General features: G+C 39.5%; 1 protein-coding gene across 3 annotated transcripts; it reads left to right on the top strand.

Annotated features, from left to right (window-relative positions):
• Positions 1,386-14,320, top strand: FBXL21 (F-box and leucine rich repeat protein 21). 3 transcript variants are annotated; one of them, XM_021410381.1, is made up of 7 exons: positions 1,386-1,542; positions 4,167-4,262; positions 5,734-5,874; positions 8,565-9,017; positions 10,528-10,650; positions 10,870-11,041; positions 12,013-14,320. In XM_021410381.1, the coding sequence occupies exons 4-7, from the start codon at positions 8,643-8,645 to the stop codon at positions 12,654-12,656; spliced, it is 1,314 nt and encodes a 437-aa protein (XP_021266056.1). In that variant the 5' UTR covers positions 1,386-1,542; positions 4,167-4,262; positions 5,734-5,874; positions 8,565-8,642; the 3' UTR covers positions 12,657-14,320. The 3 variants fall into 3 exon arrangements, with proteins under 3 accessions (XP_021266056.1, XP_021266058.1, XP_021266057.1); XM_021410383.1 differs by lacking the exon at positions 5,734-5,874; XM_021410382.1 differs by lacking the exons at positions 1,386-1,542; positions 4,167-4,262; positions 5,734-5,874 and having other exon boundaries at positions 6,561-9,017.

Genomic DNA, 14,557 nt, shown 5'->3' with positions numbered 1-14,557 from the left:
TATCCTTCCCTGCACCTTATATATGAGATGAAATACCCGGAGACACAAGCAGCAGCTCTGTGCAGAGCACCTGCTTTATTCCTGGAAGATGAACAGAAGGTAGAAGCTGCTGGTGTGTACCATTTTTGTGCAATTTTGACAAATCCAGAACTGACTTATTTTTTTTCATATATACTACTCTATATTACTCTCCCCCCACCTTTGTTTTCATTTTAAGTTAGATCAGATCAGAAGAGGAAACTCATGTATACAGTCTCAAAGATTTGTCAGTATCAATCTTCAAGTATGCTTGAACATGTTCCCGTACAGCAGCACAAAGGTTATTGGCAATGCACCAAGAAACCCATGACTGGCAGATTTAGATACCAGCTACAAATCCCCATTAATCTCTGTTTACAATCCATCCTGTATTACGGTCTGCGGATAGTAACTCTGGAGCTACACATGCTTTTTGGTAGCAGGATTTAATATCAGTTTATGTACTGGGAACAAAAGACTTGAAAAATCATCCAGAACTCAGTTTCCTCCTCTGAAGTCTGAATATAAATGTCAAGAGCCACACAGGTAGGAGCATTTCTGGCAGGTTTTCTAAGCTCAACAGATTTTTAAGCGTGCAGTGGGTTTTGCCATTCTATTTGAGGAATTTATTCTGTACTTTGAAGATGTCACACTCATCGCATGATGAATTTTCCTTTTGTTTTTTTTTTTTCACTAGCCCTTTATCAGCCTCTGTTTCTAGATTTTCAGATTGGCTTGAAGAAGCCTTACTTTAACGTCACACCAATAGTTGCGTTTTCACAGCTTTGCTATTACACAGGCAGATAAAATCTTCCACTGAAACGCATTGTGCACATTTAGCATTATCTCCTTCTAAAACGCTACAAAGGTTTGTAGTTGCTTAATTATTGCTCTGTGCAAGAGCCCGGAAACCTGTTGTTCTGTGTTTCGTAGTATTAATTAATAAATATCGGATAATTCAGACGCTGTGATGATCACAAAGAAATGTCGAATAGCACAACGCTGCGCATCTGCACAGATAAAATCTGCTGTTTGTTACACATTAGGACTTGAATTAAAGGTGTACTTTTGCCAGCAGAAATCCAAGGCCACAGGTGAGGCGGCTATGCTTCCTGTCAGTTTAGGGAGCCACGTCCCTCCTCGTGGAGGGATCTCAGTATCCCCCCAGCTGGGAGAAAAAAGCACTCCTACTGCTTTAGAGTGGAGAATGGGAGAGCACAGGGAGCAGGTGACACACAAGGAACCCGTTCCCATCGCCCCCCGCCCTCCCATTTTAGCTGCGAGGCGAGGCGAGGCTCGCTGCGCGCGAAATGGCGCCGCCGCATCACGTGCCGTTGTTTTCGCGGGGCTGGGGCCGCGCCTGCGCACTGGGGCTGCCCGCTGCGCCAGGGCCGGGCCCGCTGCGGCCCCTCCTCTCCCGTCCCTCCGCTCCTCGGCCGGCGGCGTGGGCAGGGCGCTGGGCTGGCTGCGAGCTTCGGGGCTGCTCTGCGACCCTGCCCGTGCGAGGAGCCGCGTGAGGAGGCGGTGAGCTGCGGGGCGGGGAGGGGGTCGCTGGGACCCAGTCTGGGAGGGGAGGAAAGTGGGCGTGAGGAGCGGTCCCCGGCCGGGCCTGCTGAGGACCCTCGGTGCCGGGCGGCAGCTGGCCCTCACGGCGGGGCGCGGGGCGCAGGCCTCTGCCCGCTCGGAGCTGTCGGCTCAGCCTGACAGGAGCTCCGAGCCTCCGGGAGAGAACTCTATAGCAGAGCTGTGGGGCTTTGGATGTGTCGCCGAGTGAAACAAGGAGTGTCTCGGGACTTGTTCGCAGCGGGGAAAAGGATATTCAGATGAGAGCTGCTTTATTTTTTAAAATAGTGCAGCAGTAGAGCTTGCATAGCTAGGTTTTGCCACCTAGATAACGCTCAAGTGGCAGTACAGTTGTATTTCTCCAGTTAGAACTAATGCAAACACTCGAATACAACTGAACGCTGTGGTTTTTGGGTCTCTAAGGCTTTGTCATAAGCGTATTTTAAAGTGATAAATCCCTGAAGAGACAGCTGAGGTTCAGAAAGATGAGGATTGATTAAAAAAAAAAAAAATCCTTCTCAGAAGCAGAAGTGCTCCCCACGCCCACCCATAAAAAGACGGCTGTGTCCTAAATGAAGGAAGAGCTTAATCTCAGACCTCATTGCACTCGGTTGGTAGATCTTCTGAGTCTTAGGCTTGAAATGCATTTCTGATCTCCTTTTTGTACTCTGCCAGTGCGCAGCAGTTCAGCCCATCGCTGCGTCACTAATCTCAGCAGCTCTGGCGCTGCCTTCATGCTGTATCTGCTCTTGTTTCCCAGGCAGGCTCTAACGTTCTGAAAACGATCTCGTTGCTATCACTGAAATGTGATTTCCTGAAGACTTTATGATAAAGGTGACTGGTATTTGAGCTGTTAAGGGCAGATCCATAAACTGACATCCAAATTTTTTAACATCTCTGTTAAAACTCAGTTTTATGGTATTTTATTTTCTGAGTTCCGATTGAGCCTTGGTGTTACAAACTGCAGGTGGAATCTGCAAACCGAGGAAGCGGTTATTTCTTTGTGACCTGAATGTGTGATATGGGGATTTTATTTTTATTTGTATTTTTTTTTTTGCAACTGATATTTTAGCATGGGAAATAGTGAACAACTGCTAGCTGAACTGAGCCACTGCTGGCCACTTCTTGGAATTCCCTGCTTGGGACCCCATATCATGAGAGACATTTGAAAGTCTTAATTTTAGAAGAAGTTTATGGTTCTGTTACCAGGATAAGCTGAAGAAACAGCTATTGAGCTTGAACTTTTCTGGATCCCTGTTGATAATGTGGATTTGGGTTTGTTTTGGTAGGAGAACATACAGCTGTGCAACATGCTTCAACAACAGTACGTTGAAGTCTGAAGAGTTTATAGTGGAAAACAGCTGTGTAAACTAGTGCACCTATATTTGAAATTTTGCTCTACACAAATGAGGGTATGATTAGATTTGCTGAACCTCGTCAGTTTATCAAGTATTTCAACTCTGCTGCTGCTGTTTATCCTTGATAATAATTTGGGTAGCTCTAGAGCTGCTCTGTTAAAGAGGAGCTCACTTCATGAGCTGTTAGTTATGGTCTGTAATTAGTAGGCAGTATTCAATTGCTAAAAGTAACAAGTTTAAATCTTTGTGGAATGCAGAATACTGAAATCCAGAGTTGAGAAGAGCTGGAAGGGCAGGCTTTTTGTTTAATCATGATGGGGATCAAAATGTTAGTGTGAGAAGGATTCAATTTGGGGTGTTTTTTTAATAGAAGTCAGTTCAGTGGTATGCTTGAGTATAAAGCTTTGAGTGGCTGTTTATGATGGAAGACACTGGAACACAAACTTCTCTGTCCTTCAAGTATTAAAAGAAAACAGTGTGAAGGGATATAAGGGGCTTCTAAAATAAGCACCCTGATATGGTAGTTTGTGATAGACCTGCAAGGTTGGACAGGCTGTCACTGTTCCCTGGGAACTTTTAAACAGGGAGGAGGAGGCTGCAGGCTGAGTGATTTGTTATTGATGGACTGCAGCTCACAGGCTGCTCCTTGCTGCGTGACTGTGTGCCAAGGGTTGGACTGGGTGGTGACTTAATGCTGCTGGCACGGTTGATGGTAGGAAGCTGTGCCATGTGGTAGAAGGGAATGCTTGCATTTAGGTCATCTGTCACATAGATCCCTGGGCCGATAGTCAGCCTTACCAAGAAACAGAAATAAGGCAGAAAAAACGTTTTCTGTTTTTTATTCTGTGTTTTCCATGACTCTTACATTAAGTTAGCAGTTGCAGGCAGTGTTGCTTAACAAACTTCACTATTAATAGTAACCATAGTGCAAATATTGAAAGCATGCAGTTTACACTGTATTGTTGACAATGTACAATGTAAATGCAGTTGCAACACTTGTTTCCCTTCAATTTTTTTGCTTAACTTTAACTTCCCAGTTCTATCAGTAACAGTATTTACAATGTGAGACCAAGTTACTTTGTCTTAAGATGATTCCTCAGAGACTATTCTTGTAAGCAAGAAAATATTTAAATTACTTTCCCCATATTTTCCTATTACTTTTGTAAGGGATGTATTATTAGTTTGTTTTAATTAATTAAGACCTTTTTTGGCATTTTGTCTGGACAGGACAGGAAAGCAGACAGATGATTCTGAGTGCCCCATGGCTGCAGCTACATCAGTTCATTCATTTCTTGCCTATTGTCACTTGGAAGCATTCTTCAGGTAAGAAAGCTGCTTCAAAGTACTCCATGTGGTTTATAAGCTTACACTTAACTAAACTTCTGTATAAAATCTTTAAATTGCATTCAGTGTTTTGTTCTCTCCGTTGTCATTTGTGTTCTGTTCACACATGTCATTATTAATCTACCTTTTGTGTTAGATACTGAAAGCATTTTTGCAAATGAATGTGATTTGTATGTGCCATGCAGACTTAGGAAGCACGTGGTTAGCTGTTAGAAGGCACATGCTTAGCAGGGTAGCTACAGGTACACGCAGTACCTGTAGATCGTATGTGCAATACAAGGCCTCTGAAAATTACAAAATTCTCCAGGTGTGCCACGTGCACACACTCCTGCAAATGTAGAGCAACTCTCTAATTACAAACGTGATTATAGAGGCCTTGAGTTTTCTGATTTGTGTGAACTGAACAATGTTATTTGCAAGGTGTTCAGCATGTGAGTTTGATTTTGCTTAAGAGATAGGGGCTGTTGTGTTTGTAACTAAAACACATACTGCATCTGTTTTAAACTATAAGACTGATATTAACTGTGTAGCTTTATAAAAGGTGATGTTATGGCTCATGACTCAGGAGAATCTAAAGCCTGATGTCTTTGATCTTTTAAATAATAATTAAAAAGTTCAGCATTAAAAATCTACTAGAAATCGTACTTTTGCTTGAAGGCAATACTTTGAAAGTATCCTAAAGCTGTAACGTTGTTCAGTTTTTAAACCTACGTTTTCATTTCAAACCTATCATAGTTAAGCCAGGTGGGTGTAGCTGTTCCTATAACTTTCCATTGAAACTTCTTCAAATACTGTTAAATGAGTAACTGCTTTTTGGAGGTTTTGGGTATACTTTCTCATAGCCGACCAAGGTACTCTTTCATACTAATATTCAGTGTGCCTTTCCCATATTAGCATCTGGGAGCATATTCATACATCATCCGTGTCTTTTTTTCATGTAGAGTTTAATTAGCCAAAATAGTTTTACTGTCACATTTATAGTGATGCAGTAAGCACGCTTTTATGGTACAAGTAAATAGCATTTTGAACAAAAAGTCCTTAAATTTTACAATGCTAGGAGTTATATCTTTAATTATTGTACACAGCAAGCTGAAAAAGAAAACCAGCATTTATTATCTAGGTGCATAACTCCCTAAAAAACTATATACATCAAGAATTGCAAAGTGTTTTCTTGCTGCATGAAAACACTGATGTGGCTAAAACTGTAGGCGATGGCAAATCTAGATTTATGCTAACACATGCACCTTTCCATTAGTTAAATTATAGTTGTCAGATGCCATTTGGTAAAAGTGATTTCCTTTCCACATCTGTTGTTCTGCTGCCATATCTGCCTTACAGCGCGGATTATACTATTCCTCTCGGTCTTGGTTCCAAAACTGACCTTAGTCCTTCCTGTGGGTCTCCCAAACTTTGCAGAACAGCTTTGTTTTTTTGGTCAATGGCTTCGCAGGTCAGTTCATCTTTTGGGACCCATCCCTGCCTTCTGGTTAAGGAATCCTTGCACACATACAGGATGACTCAACAGTGGGATGGATGTTCAGATACCAAAAAGGTGCTGGTAACTTGACAGGAACTTCCACATTCTTTGGAGGTATGTGTGCATGTAAACGTCTCATTGAATACTACCCTGATTGTGTCACGTGGAACTCTTATTTACTTCAATTAAGTTCTGAAATGGAAACAAACATAATCTCACATACTTTTCCTTATTCAAGTACTCAGGACAAAGCAGGCATTTACACCTTCACAGTAAATATCAGGGCTTCTTGTTAGGTGAAAACTTTGTTGTATGTTACTGGTGGAACTTTTTTCTGATTTTGCCTCTTGCAAGGTAATACAGTGTAATTTTGCTATGTTAGAAAGTACTGCAGTACTAAAAACAAAAGTTGCAGAGTTATCAGTTTTAAAGGCATGTACCATCAAGGACAAATTATGGCCACTTTCTGTCATTGGGAGTATGCATATTACATGTACCATATGTACCTTGCCACATCTTTTTGGTCTTTGGTTATACTGAATCTCATCTGTAGCCTGGCCTGTGGCCTCAGGGAGTTGGGGGCTTTCCTATGTCAAAACCTCTTTGTGGGAGCCAAAAATGCACCTTGTTATGCTCAGAAAAGTTTAAAAAAAGCAAGTGAACACTTACTTTTGTTTGTCAGAACTTAATGTTTTACTGAGATGTTACAGACAGGCATGAGAATAGCAAAAGCATAAAAATGCTTCTCAGACAACAGCATTTGTTTAATTTCTTTTTTTTTGTCTCGACTTTGGTTTTAGGAAGTAGCTAGTTTTTTCAATACCTTCAAAGGAGAGAGGAGGGGAAAAAATAGAAGGTGATTGATTCAGACTAAACATAGCTCAGCTACCAGTAAGTGAAAGAGAGAGTATTTATTATGTAACTGTTGATTACTACATCCACATGTAATACTTTGGAATGCCTGTTCATTGTATGGCTTAAAGAACTCAAAAGTCACAAAATGTTGTCACACAGATGACAATTTGAATTATCATGTAGATGATAATTAGATAGTAGCAAAGTGTTTATTCATGCTGAGCTTTCATCTTCGTTACATAAGCAATACTACTGTAGAAATACTGCTTTGTTTTGAAGCAGGGTATGTTGAAATGCATGTATGTCACTCATCGTTTTCACTGAGTTGCAGCCTTTTCCCAATTGTTACGTAAGGTATGTGTCTATTCAGGGAAGAACAGATCCAGTTATTAAACATAATGCAGTGTTACTAGCTTATTTCTCCATGCGTGTTACTTGTTTCTGTCATAAACCCAACCTTGAAGAGACTAAGGTGCAAATTTCTGAAGACTGCTGGAACAAATTCCTTGGTGGTTGAGACAGTTTGTTAAGAGGTCAAACCTTAGAGAAGCTCATCACGTTAACAGCTCTTAGTTGTGTAGGCTCTCCTTTCCAGCTTCTCAAGAGATGCATGTGCTTTCTTTTCATAAGAATAGATTGTTACACTTGTATGTCAGTCACCTCAGTAGCCTGCAGATCAGGAGGTGTCAGATGTGGAAAATGTCAGGTAAGTTTTTGACAAGGTGGTCTGGCTTCTGGCGGGTTTTCCTGGGCTTTGTTTTTTTTTTCCACCATAATGAGATACTAAGGAAAGCTCCCATCCTAAGTGTCAAATACATGCAGTGCATCTGACTTACTCCAACATCTTGGACATTTAATGTACTCAAGTCAGAACAGTGATTGAGTTGCCCTCTTTTAAGAGCTGAGAGCAAACACGTATACTCTTCCTAAGTGCAAGATGACTCAGGTATATGTGATTTTTAATATCCTGCCAGAGAGAGCAGAGAAGAGATCTGCATTCGGCAGAGGTCAAGGGTTAGTGTAGTGTTACAAGATATTTTCTGTGTGCAGAGTGGCAGCCTCAAGAGGCCTCACTCATGCTGTGATGTGGACATGCTGAACATGTAATTAGCGGAACCTTTGAGTATGGTCCTCAGCTCACTGTAAAATGAAGCAGCTCTTGAAGCACTTAAAACCATTACTGTGGATTAACAGCAGAATAGAATTCAGTCTTGAATGGATTTAGGTAGGCTGCCCTGCGTCAGTATCTCAAACCAAAAATTCTTCTGCTCTTCTCTGATCTCTGGTTCAGATGACAAAGGTTGTTTGGTGGAGTGGTGCAGTGTGCCGTGTTGTGAGATCACTGTCTTTTGTGCCAAAAACCAGCATGGGAATCTCACTTTTTGCTCCTGTTTTGCTGAGCGGCCTCTGAAGTTTGTTTTTGCTGTTAGTTGTACAAACCTTTTCTGTGCTTGGCAGTTGTTTTGTATTTTGTCTTTAAAAAAGTCTGTGAAGGGGGCAGCAAAATTCTGGATTCTTCTGGGGGCACACACGTTAAAGTTTGTTGTTGCTTATAGGAAGTTCTCGGGAATTGGCTTCTGCAGTTGATAGAATTTGTGTAGCCTGAGATTAGCTTAGATGTATGTAATTTGCTCTTACTAAAGTAAATTGCTCTTAAATACTTTTTTTCCTACAAAATGATTGATATACTATGAAGTAGTAATAGGTTAAACTGCACCTGGTAAATTAGGAAACCCGTTTCTTAACTTGATCGTACCAAAATCAAGTTGTGTAATTTGTGCAAACAAATTGTGTTAAGAAGCAAGGTCCTTGCTCATGTCTGTATGTTAGGCATTAACACATGGACAACTTTTTAATAGCAAAATGGACAGATGATAACATGATTTATTTCTTACTGTGTTTTCCCTGTCTTTATTGTCTTTCTTCCCCAATCATCTTTATTTCTCTAGAGATCTACTGTACGTGAGGACTTTCAAGAAACCTGTACGGTTTGAATACCTTGGATTGTTCCAGTGCCTGAAACTTTCATGATGAAGAGAGCTAGGCAGAATGTTACAGTTGAAAATGCAGTTCCTCAAACATCACAGAAAAACAAAAAACAGAAAACTTGCTTGTATGGGTCAGCCTTTGATGAATCCGACCTCCATGCCTCAATGGACTGGGGAAGCCTTCCACACCATGTTATTCTGTGCATTTTCCAGTTTCTACCTTTGGTAGATCGAGCCAGGGCATCTTCCGTCTGTCGAAGGTGGAATGAAGTTTTTCACATCCCAGATCTCTGGAGGAAATTTGAATTTGAACTTAGCCAGCCAGCTACTTCTTACTTAAAGTCTACTCATCCCGATCTGATTCAGCAGATTATCAAGAGGCATGCTGACCATCTGCAGTATGTCAGCTTCAAGGTAAAGTCCTCGATGAGTGGAGGCTTGTCTTGTCACATTGCTCTGCATGATGTATGCAGCTTCTCTGTATACAGGAATCAAACTATACATGTTGGTTGGCTCAAGTGTTATTCCTTGAAAGTGTTGTATTTTAAAAGGCAGCTACTGGAACAACTTACTTGTCACACATGCTCACTGTTTCTTTCTGATTTCTACTCTAATCCCTACAAAGTAAGGAAAGAGCTAACATTATATGATACTGCATGGAAGATTGAATTATGTTTTTTGGAATATACTGTGGAGCTTGTCTGTGCCAGTGTTGATGGCAGTCTGAGCACTCAACAGACTGTTGTGTGGATAAACATTTCTTACACATTGATGAATTGGAAGAAGGGAACTGAAGACTTATGTGTATAATTTTGCAAAACTGTCTGTACTGTGAAGAACAACTTGAAATTTTAGAATTCATAGAATAGGGGAGGGATGTTATCCATGTACATTCAGGTGCTTGATGAGTGAGGCTGTAATGAAGTAACAGTAAACTTGATTAAATGAAGGTTATATTTGTAGTCTCAGGACTGCATAAACTTGGTCTTCTTTAATTTGAATACTTGGTGTGGGTTTACTAATAACTATGATCTTCTCAGATAAATTGAAATTGTAGATGCTTTGTTAACACTTTACAGTCACTTGTTAAGAGGAGGTGGTCATATCTGTGAAGGAAAAGCAGAAGAAAGTCTGATGCTAAAGCTAGGAGAAAAATCCAAAGCTGCTCTTTTGTCAGCAGTGTTAGGAGTTTGACATTTGGAGGTCTTGTGGTTTGGTTGTTAGCAGCCCATGGGTAGTAAGTTATTAAATACCTGTTAGTTTTGCACATCAGGTAACCCATGATAATGAACTGGCAATCTAATGTCTGTTTCTGCAGCTTGTGCCCTTTTCCAGGCACTTAAAAGTCTCTCTCACTTACTATTTAAGTATTGAAGCTGTCTGTCATCTCGGCTATTAAAATGGAGGAACACAAGATGAAATAGTGATTTGTCCAAAGTTGGTCATCAGTCTTACAGATGAATTGGGAATCAGTTCGTTATTCAAGATGCAGAGCTTTCCCCCTGCAGGCAAAATGGTTTAGTTTGCTGGAAGATGTCTAGACCTTCTCAAGTTATTTTTCTGCTCTAAAAGTCTAGAAATTGTACTTACAGTACATACATAGCATTGTTTATCACCCAGGCACTAATTATAGTTATTTCGATAGGCATGAGGTTATTTAAGAAGAAATCCTAGACCCGAGCTGTCTGTTCGTATTGGAAAAGAACTGTCTGTCATACTTGGGAAAATTTTCTACTGTTGACCTTCCTAAACTCTTTCTTGTCTTGAAAATTCTAGTTAATGTTCCTTTCTTGTCTTTGTGGTAAATGAAGCCTGGTGCAGTGCAGCTTGAGTGGTTGTGGACCTTGCAGGCTTGGCTATCAGTGATGTTATTTTCTGAAATATAGTCAAGAATGACTTCATGATTTTTAAATTGCTTTTATAGGTTGATAGTAGTACTGAGTCAGCAGAAGCAGCCTGTAACATCCTTTCTCAGTTGGTGAACTGTTCTATCAAGACTCTGGGTTTGATTTCTACAGCAAAACCAAGCTTCATGAATGTCTCTAAGGTACTCCATTCTTTTTTTAATAAAATGTAACTTAGAAACCATATTTCAACAAAAATCAATTTAAACAAAGATCAGCATATGTTCTTTACACAATAAAAGGCATCGCTAAGAAGTAATTATTTTTGAGATTTTTATGTTTGCTAAACCTGAGGTTTGGGTGAAGTTCCATCCATCTTTCATAAGACTTTTTTTTTCCCCTCTTCCAATTTATCCGAACAGGCTCATTTTGCTTCAGCACTGACAGTGGTTTTTGTAAACTCCAAGTCGTTATCATCAATCAAGATAGATGACACACCACTGGATGATCCTTCTTTGAAGGTTCTTGTTGCTAACAACAGCGATACTCTAAAACTGCTTAAAATGAGCAGCTGTCCTCATGTATCACCTGCTGGTGAGTAGTGACTATGCATGAAAAATATAGTAGAAAAGCATCATAAAACAATAGTTAAGACCTACTTTTGAAACAATTATTCATGCACTATAGATAGACAGCTTATATATAATGTGCAACCTTGTCAATTTTACTGGTATTTTGTGGGAATACATGTGCAAAATCCCAGACCCACGAATCGATTACTAATTGCTGGGTTGAAGGATGGGAAAGCAGTTATGAATAATTGTTTTGCAAAATGCTGTGAGTTTAACTTACTGAGCAAAGTATATTAACACTTCAAAGTTGTGTTAATAAAAACATAAGGAGTACATGAATTTTGAAACTAGTAGTAAAAGAGCAAGAGTCTTTCCATTTCTTTAGTGTCCTCTGTCCAGATCTATTAGTATGAACTTGCTCATTTAAGTATTGTTTGGCAAACGACTGATTCCATTGAAGGGCTCTAGAAAATATCAGCTTGATGGAAAGCTCAAAGGACCTTTGAGTCCCTTCTCAATTACCTTTCTCCTGAAACCCTGGAGCAAGGGAGAGGGAATAGCTGGTCTAGTCTTTTTCCTGTATTCAGTATGCAGCGTTCACAAAAGGCGATTTAATCTGTGAACTCTGTTCCAACAGATCAAGAGCAGCGTGTTATTTGTCTTAGCTCAGGGGAAGTTTTTGTTTTTGCTTAGCTGTTAAACTTGGCTGCTGACGTTCTTTTAAATAGAGCACTCAGATAAGTGCTGAAGGAGTGAGCTCTGGGGAAGGGAACAGTGGCAAGTTTGTCTGGATCTTACCTGATCTTGCTAATAAGTATTTGTGGCCAAAATCCCATGAAAGGATACTCCAAACTTCTATCATACTGTGGGTTTTTTTTTATTATAGGCATGAATATTCAAGCCAATAGATGTAGTACTTGCTTGAGCTTTGCAGCAAATAACTGCTTATGATCACTTCTCATTTTACAGAGTAATTTTTTTTTTGTTTCTCAGGAGTTCTTTGTGTTGCTGACCAGTGTCATGGACTTAAGGAGCTGGCTTTGAACTACTACATACTGAGTGATGAACTGTTGCTGGCTCTTTCAAGTGAAAAACATGTGGACCTTGAACACCTTCGCATAGACGTTGTGAGTGAAAATCCTGGACAGGTTGAATTTCACACTATTAAAAAGCAAAGCTGGGATGCTTTTGTTAAACACTCCCCCAAAGTCAACATTGTGATGTATTTTTTCTTATACGAAGAAGAATTCGATGCTTTCTTCAGAGAGGAAACCCCTGTTACACACCTTTACTTTGGCCGAGCAGTGAGCAAAGCGATGTTAGGTCGTATTGGCCTGAATTGCCCGAGGTTAATTGAGTTGGTTGTGTGCGCCAATGGACTTCAACCTTTGGACGATGAACTTATTCAGATTGCTCAGCGCTGTAAGAACTTAACAGCAATGGGACTTGGGGAATGTGAAGTAACGTGCAGGGGTTTTATTGAATTTGTAAAGATGTGTGGAGGCAGGCTCACACAGCTTTCTATAATGGAGGAGGTGCTGATTCCGGATAACGATTATAGCTTAGATCGACTTCATTTGGAGGTCTCCAAACACCTGGGAAGAATGTGGTTTCCTGATATGATGCCAACATGGTAAACACTCTTGAGCTGTAGATAAACAGGTAGAATCAGGGCGTTACTTTCTATGCAAATAAAGATTTTTAAAACAAAATGTGAAAATTTATTTTCATATTTGATTTTTTTTTTACCTTGAGAACCTCTAATAGCGTAACAGTAAGATATTTCAAGAATGTTAATGATATATTGAAATTGAAAATAGATCAAGTGTACTTAACACTGAAAATAAGTCTGTGGTTTACAGGTGCTTCATACTTCAGTGAACTTGAGCTTCTCTGAGCTCCAGTTTTAATGTTTCATTCAAATTGAAGATTTTTTTTTCCCATGTCTTTTTTTTTAGTTTTTCTGCTGTAGTCAGAAGAACACGAGAAAATTTTCTCCTTGAGTAAAGCTAACTTTATGGGAAGCTGGATATAAGTATTCATGAACTCCAAGCTTTATTTGTCTTCAAGTCTTATGCAACTGTTTTTCAAAATATTCCCATTACACGTGTAAGTTTGTACATAAAAAATACTTAACACCATCCCAGGTTATTCAAATATAATCTATCTTAAACTCCTGACAGTATATTAAAATGTTGTAAATAAGTTTATGCAACAACAAAGAAGGCTTTCAGATTTTAAGTTGCACTTTAAGTCACTTTATCAGATTAGCTAAACCATAGAGACAGCGTTGTACAGTATGTTGTTTTTCTGTCTTATGCATTAAGTGGATGAAAAAGAGATGGTGTTAAAGTTAACGAGTTTAAAAGTTAAGGGTAAATTGAGCGCTTGGAAGAATGACAAAACACTTCTGAGTTTGAGTTTGTATCTTTGATTACAAAGTTTGATGTCTGAATGCTGGTTCTGTGCTCTCTTTATTAAGAGATAAGAATGCCACGAATGTGGCTAGTGGAAAAGAAGGATCAGATGGAATGCAGTTGTCTTCAATCACTTTCTGAAGTCAAGGGTTTAGAGCATTTCACACAATTACCAGTTATGACCTTCAGTAGTCTCCTCTTGCCTTTCTTGTCTAGAGCTGTGCTGTAAGCCCTGGTTTCTAGAGTATGTATTGCTGGAGGCGATGCTGAGACTTCTGGTTTGGGAGGTATTATAGGGCTGTTTTATATTAGTTCCTAATTTTTTTAATGAAGATTTCTTCTTTATTTTCTTTACAGTGGGAAGGAATAGTGAATTCCTGTGAAATAGAGTATGTATTTTTGCGATGAAGTTTTGCACTCAGTTTGTGAATTGAATTGTGTAGTATACAAACTTTTCTGTAATTTTTTTCATGCTGCTTTTCTGTATTCCTCTTTGTAATAAGAAATATTTTACTGGTGGTATTTGTCACATCTGATAAAATGTCATAGTTTCTTCCATGGTTATACTTTTCTACAGTTTAAAAAAAAAAAAAGACTAGAGGCTTAAACCTCTGTTGTATTGATCAAGACTTGTTCACAGTTACAAGCTAAAGGAATTCCAATAATATATAATGCATGTCTAAATCAATAATGTATTATTTCTTGTTGCACAATTAAGGAAAGAAACATCTGGCTCTGGTTACTAGCACTTATTACCCAAGTATTTGCTTCCCTAAGTAAGGGGATTGAATAAAAGACTGAGGTATTTCCAAGCAGTTCTTGGTTTAAGATGTGTGATTTGCTTTAACTGTAAATGTAATAAACTGATCTAATACCTGCACTGATCCTAGACTCTTAGCTGTCTGTTGCACTGCTCATCTTCCCTTTAGATCAAGTTTTGTCCTGTTATAAATGTGACAATCCTAAACAGGCACCGGAGCTGTTTGAGTTATAGGGAATTAATAATTGTCCTGTCATGTTCGTGCCTCAGACCGGAGTTTTAGGCATGCTGAAACTAAAATGGAGTGTGGGCAAACCTTGTGGAGGGTTGGTAAGTTCTGGATCCTTTATGTCTCTGTAGC

Source organism: Numida meleagris, chromosome 12 (assembly GCF_002078875.1).
Source record: "Numida meleagris isolate 19003 breed g44 Domestic line chromosome 12, NumMel1.0, whole genome shotgun sequence".
NCBI classification, from domain to species: domain Eukaryota; kingdom Metazoa; phylum Chordata; class Aves; order Galliformes; family Numididae; genus Numida; species Numida meleagris.
This window is presented reverse-complemented; position numbering and strand designations above follow the sequence as displayed.

Excerpts from the sequence above, each read along its gene's own strand:
- FBXL21 (XM_021410383.1), top strand. The coding sequence starts at position 8,643 with ATGATGAAGAGAGCTAGGCAGAATGTTACAGTTGAAAATGCAGTTCCT. Across the intron at positions 9,018-10,527 it reads TGCAGTATGTCAGCTTCAAG|GTTGATAGTAGTACTGAGTC; the intron begins GTAAAGTCCTCG and ends TTGCTTTTATAG. Across the intron at positions 10,651-10,869 it reads GCTTCATGAATGTCTCTAAG|GCTCATTTTGCTTCAGCACT; the intron begins GTACTCCATTCT and ends TTATCCGAACAG.